This window comes from Achroia grisella, unplaced genomic scaffold, assembly GCF_030625045.1.
Source record: "Achroia grisella isolate CSIRO2021 unplaced genomic scaffold, CSIRO_AGI_Agris_v1 utg782, whole genome shotgun sequence".
NCBI classification, from domain to species: Eukaryota; Metazoa; Arthropoda; class Insecta; order Lepidoptera; family Pyralidae; genus Achroia; species Achroia grisella.
In genome coordinates this window covers 2509921-2532466 of record NW_026713022.1, presented here as the reverse complement: position 1 = coordinate 2532466, position 22546 = coordinate 2509921, and the positions used below count along the sequence as shown (strand labels likewise).

At 31.6% G+C, this 22546-nt stretch overlaps 2 protein-coding genes across 2 annotated transcripts; one reads left to right on the top strand and one right to left on the bottom strand.

Moving 5' to 3' along the window:
- Positions 1 to 3794: 3794 nt before the first annotated feature.
- Positions 3795 to 15395, top strand: LOC131851256 (low density lipoprotein receptor adapter protein 1-like). The gene is made up of 6 exons (XM_059201728.1): positions 3795 to 3997; positions 12147 to 12323; positions 12723 to 12828; positions 13778 to 13952; positions 14823 to 14879; positions 15225 to 15395. The coding sequence occupies exons 1-6, from the start codon at positions 3949 to 3951 to the stop codon at positions 15303 to 15305; spliced, it is 645 nt and encodes a 214-aa protein (XP_059057711.1). The 5' UTR covers positions 3795 to 3948; the 3' UTR covers positions 15306 to 15395.
- A 2612-nt stretch (positions 15396 to 18007) lies between these two features.
- LOC131851234 (lysozyme-like) lies at positions 18008 to 21827 on the bottom strand. The gene is made up of 4 exons (XM_059201696.1): positions 21529 to 21827; positions 20532 to 20708; positions 18647 to 18720; positions 18008 to 18173 (listed from the first exon to the last, which is right to left on the bottom strand). The coding sequence occupies exons 1-4, from the start codon at positions 21578 to 21580 to the stop codon at positions 18033 to 18035; spliced, it is 444 nt and encodes a 147-aa protein (XP_059057679.1). The 5' UTR covers positions 21581 to 21827; the 3' UTR covers positions 18008 to 18032.
- Positions 21828 to 22546: the final 719 nt, after the last annotated feature.

Sequence of the window (22546 nt, the reverse complement as noted above, 5' to 3'; positions counted from 1 at the left end):
AAAAGGTAAGAATTAAAGTAGCAAATAAATAAAGAAGCAATATTCATTAATTGCCAGAGAAAAGACACACAAACATACATTAAATCTGCATGCGTACAATTTTACTTAAAAAAAAACGAAAAAGTATGAATTTCTACACTGCATAATGTAGGATAATCAGATTAACAGAAATAGTAACTACACATTTATATCAGTTTAGTAAATTTATTATACGTACAGTTACTCTCGTTATTCTTAACTTGAGTAGACACCTCGTAGTACATCACGGATTATTCTGATTTTAAATGACAATTATAAATAGTACTTTTATTATGACAGCTTAAGTTGCAAAATGCACATAGTACATATATAAACTCAGTGTTCCACTTGCGAATTAAGCATTAATCTGTTAACCTACAGTTTAATTCAAGTTGTCACAAGAGTATATATTTACGTGTTACCCGATAAACCTCAATACAGTGTCTATAAAATTTGATGTGATTAGATTGTACTATAGATACTGCGTAGTACGGGTGTGAACTTGTGATCTATAGTCCTGGCAGAGTATATATATAGAGTCAAAAGTCGTTGATTTATAACCGGCACCTAAATAATGATTTTCTAGATTACACGAACAAAAATGTGGTAGATTTGTTTTTTATGAATTACTAGCGACCAGCCCCGTCTTCACACGGGAGCAATGCTGATACTAAACTTAAATGCCCGTACCGCCACGCCATGGCGTCGCTATGGCCTTGCATTTTAAATCTGTAATATCTAAATCATCATACAAAATATACATAAAAACAACTCTCAGAGCGATACAAACAATTATACTCATTAATAAAAAGGTTTGTATCGTGCCCGCAGGAATCGAACCCGCGACCATCGGAAGTTAAACTGTGCATCGCTTGACCACCGAGGCCGAGAATAAGTTGTTGCCATTTCTACAGTATAGTGTGTTTATATTTATTTGTATAAATAAAAAAACAGCTAATGAATATCAATGTAGTTGGGTTGGTATGGTAAATCGAAAGCTATTAGGTGTTATTTCCAAGAGATATTAATATAAAATTATAGCGGCACAAGTAGACGATAATTATATTAACTGCAGCCGAGTAAATCGTTACACGCGCTGCTTTGGGTCACACATAATTAGGTATTTGACTGTAAAAAATAAAGCAAGTTAGGGCAACTTGCCGGTTAACTTAAGAGCACGCTGAGCGCGAAAACTTTGATATTGCATCAGGCATGATCACCCTACGCACGCGTTTGCATCAGACATGTGAATTTATTAACATCTTCGATAAAGCTTTTGTCTTGATTATCTAATTATCTAAGAAATTATATACAATATTTATCTACTTACCTCCTGAAAGGGATCTAGAGCAAATATAAGTAGATATATCATATACATATATTTTCTTGTAGTCATATAAATAAATAATGTTTTAGTAAAATTACTGATAACAGATACTCTCTTACATAGTAAATAAAACCGATAACAAGTAGCAAAAGTTGCACGGGAGTAAACTCTATCAATTGCTATCTAAATTCTATCTACCGATTGCAGAATGAAACATCTTTATTGTTTTTTTCTTAAATAAATAATTAAAGAGAAATAGTATGGAATCTAGAACTTTGTTTTATGAGCTTTATGTAAGTTTTCTTGATAATAAACTGGTATATACAGTCAGTGAATACCTAAAATAAGTGGTACATACATTTATTTATTTATTTTATTTCCACACTTATTTCTATCTTTACAGGTCTTAGCCTAATACAATAGTGCAACACAATACATGTACCTACGATACAAAAAAATATTTTAAAGATTCATGACAAAAACACACAAATTCACTTTCTTTGTTAATAAATAAATGATGCTATTCTCTATTCTAGGGAGGTGAGATGATGGGTAAGAGGGCGATGATAGTTATCAGATCACCCCTTTCCACTCGTAGTACATTGATTTGTTAATATAATCGTAAATATCAAGAGTTATTACTATAAATATATGATAATAAACGATAATATTTATTTATAAATAGAAATAGAAACAATCTTTATTCAAATAAACTCATTACAAGCACTTTTGAATAGTCATATTTTGATTCTACCACTCATTCGGAATGCAGATTCATCACAAGAAGAATGAGCAAGAAACTTGTGTGTTGTTCTTTTTAATAGATGTTTTTTTATATATAAAGAATGACGCTAAAATGGTGCTCCTAGCTAACAAGATGCGTCATGCCTACGGAAATAGATACGTATAATAAATATGGATAAACTCAGTTTTTTATAAGAATATCCTTCGTGGCGAATTCACCACCTATGAGCGTTTCCAGTGGAGATCGAATGGACGTCGACTTGACATGGGACATTAGTAGCAATTGGTCCAAAATTCTCCAATACTATTAATTCTTCCCCCATGTAAGTATGCTGACCACATATTATGTTGTTAATATTTTTAGTTTAGGTATCAATGTAAGTATATGATCATGCATCATATACACAAAAGGTTATGTCATAGTATTAATATAACCTTATGTTATGTCGCTGTAACATTGAACTTGTTTTTAATTCCTTATTAGATAAAATTGTTTTGGTATTCAGCGACCACTGTAGATACGTATACCCAGTGCACACTAGGGTTAAAAATAGATACGTGTGTAAGTGACAAAAAGTGTATTAAATATTAGCTGACTTTTTAGTTCAAAGGTATCACAGGCAGACTTACACCTATTTCGGTTAATCTCAAAGCAGTTTTCTTTAATAGATTTATATTAGTTTCTTCATTTCGCTACCATTAGCATGTTTGAGACCACGCATATTCAGTGAGAAAACCTGACCACTGCTACTGGAAGCATTACGAGACCTTCTCTATTGGTGATCAAATTCCATCCGTTATTGAATCTACACCAATATTATTACAAATGTATCGATTCTGAACTAGGCATACTCAAGCAATGAATAGAGGTAGGTTATAGTTTGGAAGACGGCATAAAATTGCAGCGTAGCGTAGAAATTATAGAGTACATAGGTGTAACATTTTAGTCTTTCTGTATAACAGCTCAAGAAGGTTACTACTTACGTCGCATGATGAATGTCCGTGGTTTTCATTTTATAGTCGCCACTTATCACCAGGTGAGCTGTCAGTTTTATTGCCGTTTGAATTACATAAAAATAGTTTTTGTTGACTATGGTAAATTGCTAGATGTTAATGTTAATAAACAAAACTTCACACGGGTGTATATTTATTATAGATATAAACCTTCCCCTAGAATTACATTACTTATTGCTAAAAAAATCCGTTGTATAGTTTAAAAAAAGAGAACAGACATCGGAAGCGAATTCATTTTATACTATGTAAAGATTATTAATCATATATCTAAAATTATGTAAGTATGTGTATAGTATGTATTATAGACGTATTGTTATGTCAAAATAAACTCGGAAACATTGATAAACTCTACGTATCTACTCTATTTCCTTTATCTAAGCAAGTTTTCAAGCGCAAATAAGATTTAACTATCTATATTCCTTACTGAATATATTTTTAATTTACAGCGATGACAACAGAAAGTAATATTTGAATATAACATACTATAAATTTAAATTATGTAATAAATGTATCGAATGCCACACATTACCTGAAAAAAAAACATAATCAAACAATTTGGTGCACAAAAATTAAAACGTAATAATCCTAAAGAATTAATGCTCGCATATGTGGATATGTACTGTAGTTTTTATAGATACGTATAATATCGTGAAACAACGCGTCTCTCGTATTCTTATCCACACTACGAAGGGTTGGTCCGGAGGCTGCGTGCGCGCAGTGTCTCAGTTTGATTAATCTTTCGCGCGGGAAGAGTTGCCTGCTGCCTATAAAAAATATAATAGTATTGAACCCAATTACTTTTTAATAACTGTATTTAATATTAAAAATTATTTAAAGACAACGTGATGACGACATTATTAAGAAAAATGTGGAGAAGCCATTCTAAACACAAAAGTAAGTTCCTAAGTTTATATTCATCTTAGAGTCTGCAACACAAATTTATTAAAATAAACTTTACATTTAATTGTCTATGAGAATAGGAGATATGTATCAGTAATTACATATATCTTTTATATATATTTTAATTGATTTTGATGACTTTCTTTAATTATCATTCTATTGTTTTAGTCCTGAAAATTAGTATGTAATTTTAGTATGTAACTCAATTTACAATCGTGATATACCTGTTTTAATAATAATAATAATAATCTTAGGACAATTCACACAGCGCCATCTAGACTCAAGTTAAGTTATTTAAAGCTTGTGTTATGGGTACTAGATAATTGATACAAATACATATATTTATAGATACAGATATATTTTCTGTAAGTATGTACAGATTACAAGTAGAAAATACCCCAGACCGATACAAACAATCATACTTATGAATACAAATGTTTGTGCCGTGCGAGGAATCGAACCCGCGACCACGGGAAGTAAAGTCAAAATCTGATTTTGTAAACCAGTTTTAATATGGTCAAAATCCTAATTTAACAGACTGTAATAAGTATATTTATTTTGGAGATAAGCTTTATGGTAAATATTTAATACAATCATCAATCATAAGATATAAACAAATAAGTAATTTTGAGACTAATTTATTTATATTTTACGTTACGTTATTTATGTAGATTATACTATATATCTTGGAATTAGAATACCTACTATGTACTGTACCTATTATGAAAAAATATATTTTGCTTTTTATTTTTGTAACTATTATGCATAATTTATTTGCATATTTTTTTATAATACTGATGTAACAACTGTTAACCGCTCAAACTCCATAGAGTAATTACTTGGTAATATCCTAGATTGTTCTCGAACTGGCGTGTTCTTAATATTTTTTATCGTTCGTACCTTTATACGTCTTCATTATATGCTCCTAGTTCGGTAGCATTCACCCTCCAATATGGCGGAGAGGTCCGTTTCTCTCTAATTATCTTGGAATTAGAAGCTCTCGCTAAGCTCTCCCTATACGGCCTGCTGTCGCAGCCAGGAAAAACTTGCCACGTGACTTTCTGTATGTCTGCATGTAAAGGCCACTCTCCATGATCAACGAACAGTGCTATGGCTTACTACAGACTCACATGAGTGTAACGTGTATTATTTTAAATTTGAAATATTTAACCTATTTAATTTTATTTTGAACTAGCTGATCCGCGCAACAATTATAACAAACTATTGTAAAATTTGATACACTATTGTATGGGCCTGTGTGTGTATGTAAATAAATATTTCGTCCAATTTACTTAATATCTTTTTAAATGTTATTCTGATGTATAAGCTACTATATACTGTAAAGTTTCATTAAAAACCGTTCAGTAGTTTTTGTGTGAAGGGTAACAAATATCCATCCATATTCACAAACTGTTTCGGTTGTATATCGCGGGCAATCCCACAATAAAATGTAGCTAGGTATTACTTTTATTACTCGCTAATTATACTTTTATAAGTAAAATCATTGTTAAAAACTGTCTAATATTCGTTCAGATTATTCAGTATAAATCGATACAAAAAAACCAAATCTATTCTCTTTATAGTATTAGTAGATATTATTATTTAAGAGCTTTCGCGCAAAAAATAAAATATAATTAAATAACCAAAAGTAATTATATAAAAAAATAATTATAGAGAATTTTTGTTTCATGGAAGCTTTGCTTTATTACATGTATACTTTGTTGCAAACAACTCTCGGCATCGCTTTGGGTTGAGGTTTTTTCGGAAATTAGTTTCAACTGTCCCGGGTTTGTTGGGTTTTTGTTTTGGGTTTGTTGTTTCCTGTTTCTTAAAAATCCAGAGAGAATTCTAGAGAAGTCTGTAGACTAAATGTCACTTATATTATTCATTTTAATAATTACACCGACATAGAAACCTTTAAGAAAATTAATATTATTTCTAAAATGGTATAGAATATACACATATATTTAGTTGTTATTTTTTCTTTACTTCGTTTTATCTATAACTCAGTGATATTCTCCTTATAGCTTGCTAATGTATTATCAATACATAATATTGAATAGTAATGAGCTTGAAATAATGTAGCATCATTAACTCCAAATCAGAAAGAAGTAGTAGATATCAACTTATAGTATAGTAGAAAAGTTCACATGATTTTCACAGTCATCTCTTTAAGGCTTAATTGACTGTTATACTATACCTTTTATAAAGTGATCAAGAATTATCTGAATCGGGAATGTATCTAGCTACCTGTACTCGCAAGTAATCGTCGCGTCATAAATTATTAATTGAAGGAAAAGCAATCAAATGGAGAGTAGGGCGGGCGCCGCTGCGCTGCACCGACATTCTTGCAAAATCATACGACTTATCTAGCCCAAAGCATTGGCACTGGTACACGCAAAAACCCAGTGAGAAAGCCGTTATTAGCTCTTCTAGGTCATTTTCCAACGTATATATATACTATTAAGGGACGGCTGCATACATAGCAGTAGAGATTATGTTTGATATTTTATTATTGAGATTCCTTTCAGTTATTATTTCAATGACTAAGAAACTGTAGAGCCCTGAAAACAAAATTACATACATATATTTTTCTTCTACTTATATAGAAACATTATCATTAATTTAAGTGTAGCTTAATCTGGAAAACTTTTTATGCAATTAGATTGACAAACAGGTTGACGACCCAATTGGTGGTAAGCGCCACTGTCGCTCATACACAGGAACAACAACATCTATATATACATCCGTCACAAATATCTATTTGTGACGGCCCCAATGGTTTAGCGGTTAAACACACCGCTTTACTTCCAATGGTCGCGGGTTCAATTCCTTTGACGGTACAAAGTATGATTTTTTGATCTGGTTGTTTTCTAAGTGTATTTCCAAAAGAAAATATAGTATTTATGTAATTCAAGTACCCATAACAAAGCTCTGCTAACTCTGCTGCTTGGGACTAGATGGCGCTGTTTGTATTATCGAAGGAAATTTTATGATTGATCCTGATCCTTGACGCCCGTGGTTTTCCTCATGTGTCACATTTGAAGATGCTTTTCTAGCTTGTAATTTCGCTACCATATCTTACTCATCACCCAAAACATACCTTGGAAACAACTTTGCTAGCTTAAGAAGAAACAGAGATATTCATACAGACATATTTTTATAGTATAACTTAGGTAGAATTAAACAGAGCGATGTTAAGTACAAAAAATACTGTAAACCATAGACTTACAAGTTGGTGTATAAATTATTGTTATCAACATTATAAAATGAGTATTTGTCGAAAGGCGTCATATATTTTTTTAAGTTTTTATTTTTATGCCCTATACTCTCTGCTAACAAATAAAGAAGTACCAAATCTACCCTAGATTTGCTATCACCCACATTTAACGTACCTATTCCTATTGGTAAATATAAACTTCGAAATAAACATATTAAATCTAGTTCAAGTTTTGCCTGTGACAAGAGCCAATTTAATTATTTTCTATTGTAATAATATAATGAGGTTTCTGAGTTTGTATGTTCATCTCCAGTAGTCTAATTTTTATAATCAAGGAGGGTTATATATATAACTATATATGTATACTGCATCTCGCTACGACCAATAGGAGCGGAGCTGCAGTAAAAAGTATTCCAACGAAATTAACGCAGGCAAAGTTGTGCGGGTCAGCCAGTGTACTTATAACTTATAGAACCTCCTGATTTCCTAAGACTAGAAGAAGTTAGACTATGTGCTCTTTTTGTGGTGTAAAATGATTTGTAATGGAGACAAGGTCAGGTCTACTACCACGCGGCTTCTTATGAAAAATATCGTGCATAATTCCTGATTTCCTAATTGTCATCTCATTATATTCCTTTAGTGCCTAGACAGCGTAGACTGCATATACCATCGGTGGAAATACTATTCCATCATCGTTCATACAAACATATGGGCTTCAATTGTGAGGGGGATATTCGCTATGAATTATGCGTGTTCGCGGACTAAATGAGATAGCTTGCCGAATGAGCGGTAGATTAAAAAAATGTAATGATTATTCAAAAGTGCTTCAATGTAAGTTTATTTGAAGAAATGATTTTCTATTCTATTTTCTATAATCTGTATATCGCGGGATAAACATTCACAATACTATTGACCGAACAAGCACAAACAGTAAATATTTAAAACCTATGTAACTGGCACAATAATGATAATAGCAATCGTATAATGTTCTTATAGTATGCTATTATTATAGTAATACAATTAATAATAATCACACATTTAGAACATACGCAGTTTAATGTCGCAACATCAAAATCCAATCAGATATATCTTATGACATCGAAACTACGCTTAATATGTGACCTGTGGCCCGATGGAGCTATCAGCCCCTCGTCTGGCCTAGATAAATAGCAGATATAACTGAAATAGACGGTCAAAGGCGACTGCGGTGATAAGATTGTTTGCAAATATTAGATACGCGGGACCTTGCCTCGATTAACGTATCGGGATAACAAATGGTTGTTTGTTGTGATGTTCAAATGGAAAGGAAGTGATTTTCCTTTTATTTCCTGTTCCGTTGTCACAAATAATAAACGAGTTTTATAGTATTTCTATACCTCTTTCATGCCATTGTATATCTTAATATAATATTATAAACGCGAAAGATTATGGATGTTTGTTACGCTTTCACGCAAAAATTACTGAACGGATTTTCATGAAGCTTCACAGTAATAGATATATATAGCTTATACATCAGAATAACACATGGGCTATATTTTTTATTGAAATTTAACACGGGTGAAACCGCGGGTACAGTTCTTTATTGATAGTTGCACTAATTTTTTGATTTTTGATGACTGTTTTATATGGTACTTATTAATTATTTACCTAAATTTTGTTATATACAAATGACCACACTAAAATTTCTAGGTCGGTAGTTTTCATTGTAGTTTGACTATACTTACTTCTTGTTACTATACCTTGCATTTACCAGATTTCGTGGTAGGTACTTAATTTAAAAATTTTCCCACAACATTTTAGTAACAATTACTTATTGAAAATTTGTTTTAAACATACCTATATCCAATTAATTTTTATATCTTGGGCTATTGCTGACTGCTAATATAATAAAAAAAGTATTTTAAACGCACTAGTAGTTTATAATAGGAATTTGAAATCATATTGATCGCTTATACAATGACTACAATTATTTATAACTGGATTTATACATATAATTTATGTAAAACAGACGAAAAAAGTTGTATTATTATTCTACCGCTCTGCAGTGTCACGTACACAAGCATAAACTATAACAGACATCTTTGTTTCATTCATAAAGTTCTTTATTTAGCCAGAAAATAAATAATTGTATTGTTATACTAAAATATATTGTTAATCTAATCGTATAAGCGTATTGTATTTTATACAATAAGCTTATTTATGCAGATGTTATAGAAATATAGGTTAAATTAATATATGTTCGGCATAGATATAACAATAAAAATAATTTAATAAAACAAAAATAAAGAATTTACAATATGAAGTCTATATTAGTGTGCCTAAAGCTTTATCCATAGTTCCATAGTTTTTAAATGATAATGACCTTAATCTAAAAATACATTGTACAAAGTTGTTTCCACGAGTGCCTTGACGGTATACTGTTTGCAGATTTCTAATTTGAAATCTTATATCAATAAAAGATTAGTCTTATCGGAGTCTGATGGATATTCAAGGAATGTGTTTTAACAAATGTTCTCAGTGGACTGTATATACCAATGTGATACTGGTAATATCAATACCAATCAAAAAATCTACATTAATATCGTTTTATGGATGGTAATAGAATGGTGCACCCGCCTTCGCCAACGAATTACGCTGGCAGTGCACCAGTGGAGGATAATAAGATGAGCATGAAGTCAAGTCAGTTAACCCATTGTGACAAATTCATAAGGATCCCCCAAAATATTTTATATATACGAAACGATAAGTTTTCTATATGCCTCAAAAATTAGTTATGTTTTAATTTATGGATCAAAAACTCAAGTAAAAATTTAGTTTAGAGTTTTTCTATGTTATGGCTACATGTAGACTGTGAAAGGTATTTTGTACCATATAGTTAGTACACATTAATTATTCATCATTAAATTTTGCAACTTTTAACTGTAGGTACCTAATTATTCTTCAATCTGTAAGTAGGTCCTCGAGCTATGTTTTTATTACTTGCGAAATTCGTCTTGTATCTAACCTGTAATAAGGTAATGAGCTAGGCTCAGAAAATTGCATCGCTTGATTTATGGGTCGAGTTATCAACGATTGGTGACAACGCCCGTTTTATAGGTACTGTCAACGTCCGGAGAAAAAGTCAGGTTTATCGTGGATATATTATTATAATAATATTATAAACGTGAGCAAGTTAAGTTTAGAATTTGTCACTCAACCAAGCTTGCACGTTTTTGAAATTTCGTCGATAGAGACATCATATATTACATTCGTAACTTTTTAAATCCTATTTAAAAACAAGGAGCGAAATGCTAATGTTAGAATGGTTTATGGAATATTTCATACAATTAAAATCAAAACATATTTATTCATATAGGACTTATCGGGCTTATTCATCATGTCAAAAGCTTCTAATCCTAACGTCCAGTTCGGCTAGCTGCTTCAGTTGAGTAGAACTGGCTAGAAATACGACTGGTACATTTTGATGTTATTATAATTTAGTTTTTATTCAGTTTAATCTATAAATATTACATTGTGCTTAAGTAGAGTATATGTCAAACCTATGTAATAAAAAAAATAATTTAACGTAATTCCGTACAACGCCGTCTGCGAAATAGGCATTAACAGTTTAATAAGCATTTCTTATTAAATTTTGAAATATTTTGAATGCACACTGCATATCAATGAAACATTTTATGAGCTACATATACTATATATATTATATATACACTACACAGTAAGGGAAAACATTGAAAATGCTTTTCTAATTTGCTGAAATATATATAAGTTAAGTCCGCGTTTCTGTTCGCTTGGGCGGGCTAAAAAGTAGCTTAAATCAGCTTCATTCCAAATATTATGTGTGATTACTTTCACGACAATTTGTACTCATTAAAACGTGCCATAGGCTAATAAATATTTTCAAATTTATATGGAGTAGTAAGAATTAAGCCAGTTAGAAAATTCGTAGTCAGGTTACGGTTTTCATTCGCTTTAATAAAAAGAAATGGCGGCCACATAGATCCCTCATTCCACAGTATCACACCATAAGTCCGAGTAGGTACCTACTTCTATTTCGCTTATCATTCCATCTAATTTTTTCAAGTTTTGCTCGGCTCCTATAAGTCATAATATTCTTCAAGAATTAAACTATAAAATTCAAGTAAATTTCTCTAATCCGGAAGTCAGTTTTCTAGGTTAATGCTACCAAACAAATGAACTAGTCAACTTTATATATTAAAGAGTATAGATTAATATGGTGCAACTTCCGGCTTCTGTTGATCCCAGCCTGAACCAACTGTCGTTTGAGCTCTAACAAGAGATTATAGTAGAGCATGACTCGTACCTTGAGATAAGACGGTTGTATTTTATGATAGCATAAAGCTGCTATGAGTCTAACTAAGCGTTAGTTAGACCACAGTTCGTATTTATTTATTTATTTTGTGGTTATATCGTCGTTTTAATTTATTCGAATTGTACCAAGAATGCACATTTACTATATTAAATGTAAGTGTTTTTTTAGGTAAATCCATTACCAACAAATACAAATAAATAAAAATAAAATCTTAATAAAAATATTATTATATTATTAATTAAATAGTAGACTATGGCACGAGTAAATACTAGAGCTCGCGACTCAGAGTGCTTTTTTTAAATACAAATATTTTTTATTAGAGTAATTTAATAGCTTATAATAATCGTCGTTGTGTTACAATTACAATATATGTTCACGATACGTTTAATTAACTCATTCAGGCATTTAGTCGTGACAAGGTGACGATCAGACAGTCTGACACTTTCAGATTTCGTATTTTTCTGAAGATCAAACTCGTGTTTTTATTAGATAATTTAGAAATTCTTAACATTGTATAAAAGTCCCTTAAAATTCAAAAATAATAAATAATTCAATTAAATGATCTTGTTATATTTATAGATAAAATATTTCAGAATTGTGTGAAGAATGGGCATTAGCGGAGTGCGAAGGGGAGGGATGGTGGCGTGAGGCACGGGAGACGAGCGGGCGTAGTGAAGACGTGAGGTACGCTGGCGTGGCGCCAGTGGAGCGAGCCGCTTCCGCTCCCGCTACTGCACTCGCTGTACGATCCGCTTTGAACTCTGCTAAAAGTAAGAATGAAATAGAAAATTCTTCATTAAAATTAATTTAAATTTAAGCACATTAATTATATTATCACTAGTGATCGCCTAATGGTCCAAATTTGGCCATAATAATTTAAATAATAAATTTAAACACTATTAAGTTTCTATTGTCAAAAATTTTAACTTCTATAATCAAACCATTTGCTAGTCGGACAGTCAATAAACAAAAGAGTATTAATGTAATATGTGATAAATACATGATTTTATTTTAATAATTTAATGTATTTTTATGAAAAAAAAATACATATATGAAATTTTTTTCTCCTCCGTAAGTGCAAAGTAAAAAGGGGTATAAAGTATTTGCACGTATTTAACATAAATTTAAGCACATTTTAGTGTTTTTACGTGTGGCATTATAATTTTCAGCTCTGAACAAGAAACTACAAAAGGTCAACCTTGATATCAGTGCCAAAGGAATCATAGTAAGCGATGCTGACTCTCAGGAAAATGTACTCAGCGTTTCGATTTACAGGTATGTACATTTTATTATGTATGAAGAATTACTGCAAAGAGTTAAAGAAAAGAGAGAGATCATAAATATTATTTAGAATAGGCGGGTATGTAGGGGCACTATATACGACACGACAATTATGAATAATATTATCGAAGGAAAAATAGAAGGAAAGAGGGGAAGGGAAAGACCAAGAAACAGCTATATTAAGCAGATTAAAGAAAAAGTTCGAGTCGTATCAACAACTAAAGAGACTGATGGAAGATGCCATTTATGAGCCGAAATTACGAAACCACTATAACTAACGAAATTACGCTGACTTTAGAAGGGGTTTAAAATACTAGCGGTGCCTTTAAACTAAATCTTGACAGATAAGAACTTGGAACGAGGGCACTCCAAACCATCTCGCAGGGTTGGAGTGCCTTCGTTCCAACATATAATTTATATAGGGTTTTTATATAACACGGTTACTAATATCTGGACAGTTTACATGACAATAAATAACAGATACCATATAAATTAATGAAGTGTAATATCAAAGAAATAATTGATATTTGTGAGAAAGTCAATGACTTGTATCTTACTCTGTATGTATTTCTTTTATAAAACGGCGATAAAAGCATAATCGTATTGATTAATGTGTCTCTTAATGTTGAGTTCAAACTCTGACTTGAATGTAAGATATGTTTAATTATTTACGTTTTCAATATTGTTTATATTTATAATTTTATTATCAATCTGCATTTAAGATGTGTGGTGACTTAAATAATTACTATTAACTTCTACGCTAATGGTGACTTTCTTCAAAATTACTTTGGTGCTTTAGTGTTTTAGCACACTGCTTTACTTTCGATGGTCCTAGGTTCAAGGTTCCCAAGCCCTTACCGTAACCTTGCAAGATAAAAATATGAGTATGACTGTTTGTATTGATTTGGGAGTACTCATTTAGGATATTTGATATTTGTTGCAGAATTTCATACTGTTCAGCGGACGCGGCTAACGCGCGGGTATTCGCTGTGGTCGAAGGCAAGAGCGGTAGCGGATCAAGTGAATCACACGTAGTACACGTGTTCGTGTGTGCGAGGCGGAAACAAGCGAGAGCGCTTGCTCTGTCTCTGGCACACGCTTTTAATGATGCCTATCAGGTATTTTTTATTTTATCATTAGTCCTATAGATATATATGCACAGTTTCTCTCCCACACATATACAAACGTCCAATAACGTAAAGTAACGTTAAGACCATCTCTTGAGATAGTCTGTTAAATTTAACGTACTTTGATTCTCACTTTATTACGTTTATAATTACTTATAATAAATTTCCAATAATTGAAAGCGGAAGTAACTGGTACCTAAAATACAAGTTTATTCTTATTTAGTTTAGGTATATACAAAATTGGAAGAAATTATTATTAGGCGACATTGCTAAAGAGAAACGAACTTCTTAAGCAATCCGCGTCTGGTTCCATTGTTTTATGTTATGAGAACGGTAAACAAGCTTGCGATCCATCTAATGGTAAGAGATATAGGAGTTACAATAGGTACACGAATAGCAGTACGGGTCTCGCGTTATCATGTGACATCCGTGACCACTCATTTTTTGTTGCAATTCCCGAGGACTAAGATGTTACCCTATAATTTAATTACCTAATCGCATCGTATACCAAAAATATAGATTACAAAGCTGAAATAGGTGAGACTAAGATATCCACAATGTATGAGGCATTTGTTTATGTTTACAGCGATTCCTTGATATTTTGCAGACCAATGTTTATGGTATAAACACATCTAGTTGTAAAGCGTTCAAGGGAAATTGTTTATAGGTATCTGAAACATTATGGTTTACAGTAAAATAAATATTATTTTTAAATGTAATTTAAGAGCTCTGTCTCGTTTAATCTGTATGATGTTTTGGGAAAATATTATACTTTTTTTAACCTATTGATTAATAGTAATATAATACTGAGTAAGTATTTTATTTAAAATGTAAAATTAATTTGAGATCAAAAATTTATAGGAATGGCAAGCTAATCAGGGCAGCTCTTTACAATCCACCGGCAAAGATACACCTTGGGTAAGTTTTACATTTATTATTTACGACAATAATTTTTATGAACATTTCATAGTTACGCGTCATCGCATAGTATCAGAATTGGTATGAGAGATAAATTAATAACATTCGAATGTCTATATCAAGAAACATTTTTTAGTTTAAATCGTTTCAATCGTGACCTTATTGCGTTTAATTTAAAAGCTTCTAAAAATATTTTCATATTAGGCAATATGGCTTAGAGAAACTTGTCTCGAGATATGTAAAGGACCTTCTGTTGTGTGCGTTTTGGTTAATCTAACACAACCAATTATTCCATATAATCTATACATAATTTTGTATTAACTAGTTCAAACATATTAATTACAGGTTCGATTCCCTGATGAGTCTGATGAAGAAACAGATAGCGAGCACTGTGAGTCTCCCGCTCCGCTTGTCACTTTCACCTGATCTTATATTTAGTGATATGCAATTTATGATGTAGTTGCGCGATCACACACCTTTTGGTTTTTATACGGTGTTACCAGGTCTATATTGTATTCAACCACAATAGATTTTAAAATGATATTTTGGATTATAACGGAAGGAAGGCGATTGCTTGTAATGGGATGTAAACCCACTGCTAGCAAATTCACTGTCTCGTCGTCCTCCATGTAGTTCCTTCTGTAATATATTGTGGTTAATTTATAGTGCATATATCTATCACGAAATATGAGCATGAAGTCATTTCAGGTAGCTCATACTGATCTGACTTCGTGTTCATGTTTACTATCACTTTCCACAGATGCAACACCATCGTATACCGTTAGCCATTCCATGTCATGTGAACCATTCCATTAGCATCCATACAAACAATCATATAAGCATTATTTCTTTAGTGATTCTAGGGTGTGAGTTAAATTCCTTGTGCATGACTTGAATTTATTTTTATGTACTTTAAACTAAACATATCATAAGTAAATTAATTACTATCTATATCATCTCCTTCCTACCATTATTTCATTTATTATTTGAAGTTTAACTTACCCACAGTCTGCCTTATGGCAATCGTCTTTGGAAATTAATAAATTATCCTTCTTCTCAATAAATATCTAGTTTTTATTCTAAATTAGGTCAAAAGATAATCTGGCAATATAAAATTCTTATAGAAGAAAATAATTGCGACGTGTGTGATCGTGCTAAGTAATAATAAGCAATTTATTGGTTAAGTAAGGCTTTAAATAAATGCCATTATGACTGTTTTCTTATAAGTTAAATTTGATATTTAAGATGCCCGCTTTGCTAAGAATCTATCAATTCTGTTTCATAAACTCACTGAACTATAATAATAATATGACCACTGCAAGAATATTCTTTTGTATATTTTGTAAATGTCTAATTAAGACATATAGGATAGATAGATAATTATTTTATTTGTAAATTAAATTAATTTTACTCTCTGCTTATCAAGGTGGGCTATTTAAGTTAGTTGTAATGTTTTTATTGACATGTACCTAATAATTATTAGATGTACTACAGAGATTTAATTTAGGAAACAATTTATCCTATAACATGTTTATAACAGCGTGGTGAGTTTATCTAAATATTTAGGATTTGGTTTTGTACAAAAAGTAACTATTTGTATATTTTATGTAGTATAAAACTAATACAAATCATTACACAATAATTGAATCATCATCTATGGATTTACATAATAAAATAATCGAAATTTCAGTTTCATCACTATTGCATTACATACTCTGAAAGAAAAGTCGATGAATTAGGAATCTCCTTTTAAAGTCGGTTGTAAATAAATAGTAGTACATCTATTAAATTTGTAAGAGTTAATTGATTTATTTATTAATTTTAATAAATTGTTAAAATAATATACTTTATGGTTATTATTAAACAATATATAAATTATACTGTCTGTTTAAATAAATATACCCCGAGAAGATACTAGGGAGATTCTGCTCTTCTGATCTTCATTAGAAAAATATGATTTACACTTTATATTACAATATAATTATTTCTAGTTTTATTTCTATAAAGCTAATGAATAGTGTATAGGGAGTATAGAAACAACATAAAAAATGAAGTTTGTTCTTTTATGCGTGTAGAGCCGAGATTACAGAGTAATCAGCCAAAGTCCAAGAAGCACAGAAGCTTCCTTGTCACTATCACAGGCCTCAGAGCGACCTCACTGTTCCTAGGATTATTGTACATTGGTGGTCAATGACATTTACCATTACGGGAACGGTTGTTTTCGACTTCAAAGCAGCCTTGGCAAACACGGTTGTCTGATGTGTCTATTATGTATACAGAGTAATTAAACTATAAGTTTATACATATTGATAGCAACCTCAAACTTTTCATTTAGACAATTTTGAATTTAGAACTACGGAAATAGTTCGGTACTACGGAATAGACAATATGTATAAACTTGAATGGAAACTTGAAACAGAAATCAATTATAACGTAACATCTTTGGAATACATTCTATTACCACAGATAAGATAATCTTGTCGTCTTCCAATTTGTCTTCTCAACCACAAATCCATTCTACAGTATACTCAGATTAGCTGAAAAGTATCTTTAATAAGTTTGTACATCAAAATAACGTATACATATTTATATATGTGTATGTTATTTCGGTTTACAAAAAATGGAAGCAAATTAAGCGACCTTGCGCAAATTTAAATACGTTTTTTTCCATTAAAATTTAATTAATATATGGTGAGCATTAATATAACATCATAACGTATTAAATATTTTAACCTACCGTTTTCATTGGTGTAAAGCTAGCTAGTTTCAGAGTTATAACATTATTGTGTAGGTAGTTTCTTATTTCATTGGTTTAATTACAATAAAATTACATATTATATTATAACATATTTAAGTAATATTAATAACAATTTTGTTATAAAAGCGTTGCTTGTTGATCCTATATAACTGTTTAGCTACATGCTTATTGCTTATGTCTTATTTTTAGTGGGTCTTTTCATTTCTTCTCTATCTTTCTTGATTTTAATTGATAGGTTTGCTAGAGATCACTCTTCTATAGAGATGTGACAAACAAATCTATCGATAAAGATTTAATAAATATCCGACTTTTTCATGTTGTGAGATAGATTGTTCATTCGTAATTGAAGAATGCAATTCGAATTCGGCTTACAGCATTTCCCCCAAAGGTTTAATCTAGAAACGACACTCCTCGAATTTGGCAAGCCATCGCAACCCTTGTGGGCTGAGGAAGAGGGGGTCGGAGCACGCGCGCCCTCCATGGTAATTAATCATCATGAAGTCGAAGCAATTAGTCACCCCGTCATTGTTGCAATCCTGAAATATGAACAGACAGGGCGTTAAATTGGAAACTTTAGTATTATCTATATAATATATGTAGTTTATTTTTGACGTAAATGATAGATGCAATCAGCCTTCTGATTAAGATATGTTTAGCTGTGTAGTTGTAAATGGGTCACACACATATATCTATACACACACTTTCATAATTATATATTTTTTTCGAAGTATTCTAATGCTGATGGCCACAGCTGGCCTTTACAGCTTCACTGGCCGATTGATATGACTGACTGATTATATATTTTCGTAAATACATATATTATATATATAAATGTATCATAGAATACTTCCAGACTAATACAAACAATCATACGTATTCATTCGAAATAATGTTTTCATAGTGCGAGGAATCGAAGCTGCAGCCGTCTGAGATAAGGCGGAGTGCTAAACCGCTAGGCCACCAAGGTTATCAAGGAAGGCTCCTAAGTGTGGTAAATGAGATTACTCACTTTTCCGTACTTCGCCATGTAGCTTTCAATGACTCTGATGGAACAGAAGTAGTCTCTCGCACAGTCTTCGAACGCTGTGAAAACAATAAATGATTGTATGAAGCTAATTCCAAAATATAAAAAATAGGGGGGAAAGGTGATTGTTAGTCATGTGGATTGATAAACCCGTTGCTAGCAATGTATCATGTCAGGTTCTGTCAAACTATTCTGATAAATTCCTTATGAATTTGTCACGATGTGCTAACTGACCTGACCTCATGCTCATCCTATCATCCTCCACTGGTGCCCCGTCAGCGAAAATCGTTAGAGCAAGCGGAAACATCATTCTACTATCATCCGCTAAAAAAATATTTACAAATTTCAAAATATAATGTACATAGAAAACTGGAACCAATTATACTCATGAATACAAATGGGTGTACAATACGAGAAATAGAAGCTGCGACTATCGATATCGTGGTGTGCTAAACCACTAAATCACAGAGGCTGTATGTTGTATTGTATATATCTGTCAACACAAATCTGTCCCTCAGTATCTTTAACCTTCAAATCAGATCTTCAAGTTATACAATACACGAACCTAACGCGTATGAATAAAAAAACATTCAGTCATAAAATTAAATTAATTAGGATTTCCAGTTTACCTGTACCTCACACACTTGGAGATAAGGCACAGTGTATCTTATTGGCTAGGAAGAAACGTTAATTACCTATGTTGCATAATTTATTTTTTAATATTTTGTTGCACGTTTAAAAAACGCGTAAGATAGAAAAAACTAAATTTACAGTATTAAATGCGATCTTGTAGCTAATAAACTTCTAGACAACTTTTATATTTAGCCCATTTGCATAGATACTAAAGTTGTTTTTTGTGTTCACAAATCAGTAATAATCATCATGTCCAATATTACGGTACAGTCTATTATTATTTTGATCTGTGGGATTTGTAATCTACTTGATTATATCATAGACATACGGGGGCGGTGGATTAGGTTTGGTAATTACCTACCTACTTGAAAAAACGGAATTAGATTCTCATTGTCACTCACATCTGTGGGTGTGGTTAGTTGACATAATCTGGGTTCAAAGGACTTAGATGATCTCAGGCTCAAAGTCATTACCATTATCATTACTTATTTTTGTTAAACGAAGTCATTTTTATCTTGAAAGTCAACCTCAGAAAAACTGAAAATAAATGATTCTTAAAAAACAGGTCAAATACATTAATCACCTAAACAATTATTTTTCACTTTTTCTTCAGAGACGAAACTGTGCTTCTTATCTAAAAAAATTGAATGTGCTTTATAGGTATCAATGAACTTTAGGAGAACTACGTAATGTTCTCTATTTGGAATTATTCGTAAAGAAAGTTAAGTTTATATTTGAGCAAGCATTATCTAATAAGAAAATTTCGGAAGGACTAAGTAGCAGGGTAGTCTAGAACCCTAATAATTTTATATTTAGGTAAGTTAATTTTTATTTTATACTATCTTTATTCAAACTTTTCCTAATTATGCGTTTTCTAGTAAGAGCTACTTATTTTTCCATTCTAATAGGATCCATTTACCAGGGCTAAATTGTAAAAAGTCATCATGCATGTATACCTCAGTTTTATCTATTTCAGCCGCTTGCTTTGAACACTGCGTTTCAGTTGTAGGGTGCAGATCATGCAGTGAAATTACAGGATCAGATCATATCATCATAATATATCTTGGGAATGGCAATGCATGAAGGATATCATATGATAACGTGATATCCACAGTGATATTCACGTATATAGGCGACGGTAGCGGCCATTCCAATTACTCACAATAAAAAAAAGTACGATTTTCTGAAGTATGTACTAAAATTAGATATCAAATCAGTACAATGTATTTCTTTATACCTTCATCACGCTCGGGATCATCATTAGCCAATGTTGGCTTGCCGGCGTCGATCCAGTACAGTTTGGAGATGTAGAAGGGACCGCAGTACCCTCCAGAGCACCCGTGGGACATGTCACAGCCGGCCACATGGCAGAGACATCGTATACAGGAGCCACTGAGATTGGAGACATGCACTCCTGAAAATTGTGGTAACTTTTGCCAGAATAAATATTTCGAAGTACAGTAATTGCACTACTGGATGTTTTTTATCATAATTAGTATATATAATTAACTATTAGGTACTTAATCTGTGTTAGAGTCATGTTTAACTTGTTTAAATTCTACAGATTTAAACAAATTGAACATGAATCACATAGAAATCACCTAAAAATTCCTGTTTTGTCAGATTATTATTCACCTTTAAATAGATAAAAATATTTCTTTTTAATACATTGTTTTTAAATATTTATTTCTAGATTTATAAATGTTATTTTTATAAAGTTCACGATTCTAAAATGTTGTGTATGGAAAGTTTTCTACAAGGACAGCGTACGATGTGGGTTTGTACGAGCTCTAAATTCTAATAAATAAATATTTTTTAACACTTCTTAACTTCTGATTAGTATATAAAAAACAATCCAACGAATGTTATAGGGGATAACCCAGTCAAAGTCACGAGTACAGTAGAAATATCTTTAGTTTAAATAGAACCGACCGAGAATCAAACCTTCTACTTCGTTTATTACGCGGTTGCCATTACGCCAATGCAGTCATCAATTGTGGTAATTTTCCTATTTAATGAAATTTCAGAGCATCAGGTGTTACAAGAAATTATGCTGAAGCCTTTTTTAATAAATTATAAACCTAACAAATAGTTACAATGCCTAAAGAGACTAGAAGCATAGAGAACACAAAATGTATTGCAACGCTCACAATAAAGCCACCACATACCACTACCTTAAAAATTTCCAATCACAAAACCTTCCATTTCAATTATAAATCAATGAGTATACTCACCGAAAACAGTATATATAGTAAACAAAACACAAATAAAATATTTCAGATACATTTTGCAATAATCACTTTTTATTGATCACTTCACTACCTACTTATCTCCTTCACAAACACAGCCTCTCCAACACTAGCCTCTCCCACATTGTTATATATTATTTGAACTCTTCACCGATTAATAGTAGTCTATACGACACGGATGCTGCTTGCTTAACTGACTTTGTACCTCTATAATTCTATACAAATTCGACGAAACACAAGTAAAAAAACTTTAGGTAAAAACTATGTTGTAAAGTGTTCATAACGTCTTGTGGTCCGCAGTCATGTAATATTTATCATTGTTACAAGGAATTAGACGTTTTATTAAATACTATAAGAAGCCGTGACTATGGCTGCTAGTCGAAAAAACTACCCATAATTTTTTTCAACACTCAGAATACGAATTTGATTGTATAGGTACAGACGACCTCGGTAGTTTAGCGTTTTAACACACTGCCTTACTCCTAATGGTGGCGGTTCTATTCCTCGCACGATGCAAACTTCAGTATACATAAGTATTTTTTATATACGTATATAGTTAAGTATTTTTATCAATTATTTAGTGTCCATAACACATGCTCTGCTTTGCTTGGGATTAGATGACTCTGTGTAAATTGTTTATGGATTATTACAAGGTTCGTCATTTTTGTTAATTAGGTATTTAAAAATAAAGTGACTTATTTTTATGTAAATGATGTCTGTGATATTGATCATGTATGACCACTTTCTATTACGTGTTCCATCAGATTGCTTTCCATTCCAGTTAAAGAAGGTGTTTTTTTTTTATTTTTTTTTTAAGTTATAGATAATAATATTACTAGATATTGAAATCTGTTTAATCACATCTAACGCTAAGCTTATAAAACTTTTCCTGCAGTCCCATTGAGATGATTATTTCCCTTGTCTATTATATATAATTCTAACAAAGAACTCCAGAATGGCAATAAAAATGATAACACTCTTGTTCACTGAAAAATAATTACAA

Bases quoted from the DNA above. Each gene is read 5' to 3' on its own strand.
- LOC131851256 (XM_059201728.1), top strand. From the start codon at position 3,949: ATGACGACATTATTAAGAAAAATGTGGAGAAGCCATTCTAAACACAAA. The intron at 12,324-12,722 runs GTAAGAATGAAA...TATAATTTTCAG, and splicing joins CGCTTTGAACTCTGCTAAAA to CTCTGAACAAGAAACTACAA. The intron at 14,880-15,224 runs GTAAGTTTTACA...TATTAATTACAG, and splicing joins CCGGCAAAGATACACCTTGG to GTTCGATTCCCTGATGAGTC.
- LOC131851234 (XM_059201696.1), bottom strand. From the start codon at position 21,580: ATGTATCTGAAATATTTTATTTGTGTTTTGTTTACTATATATACTGTT. The intron at 20,709-21,528 runs GTGAGTATACTC...CACAATTTTCAG, and splicing joins TACTATATATACTGTTTTCG to GAGTGCATGTCTCCAATCTC. The intron at 18,174-18,646 runs GTGAGTAATCTC...TTCATATTTCAG, and splicing joins ACATGGCGAAGTACGGAAAA to GATTGCAACAATGACGGGGT.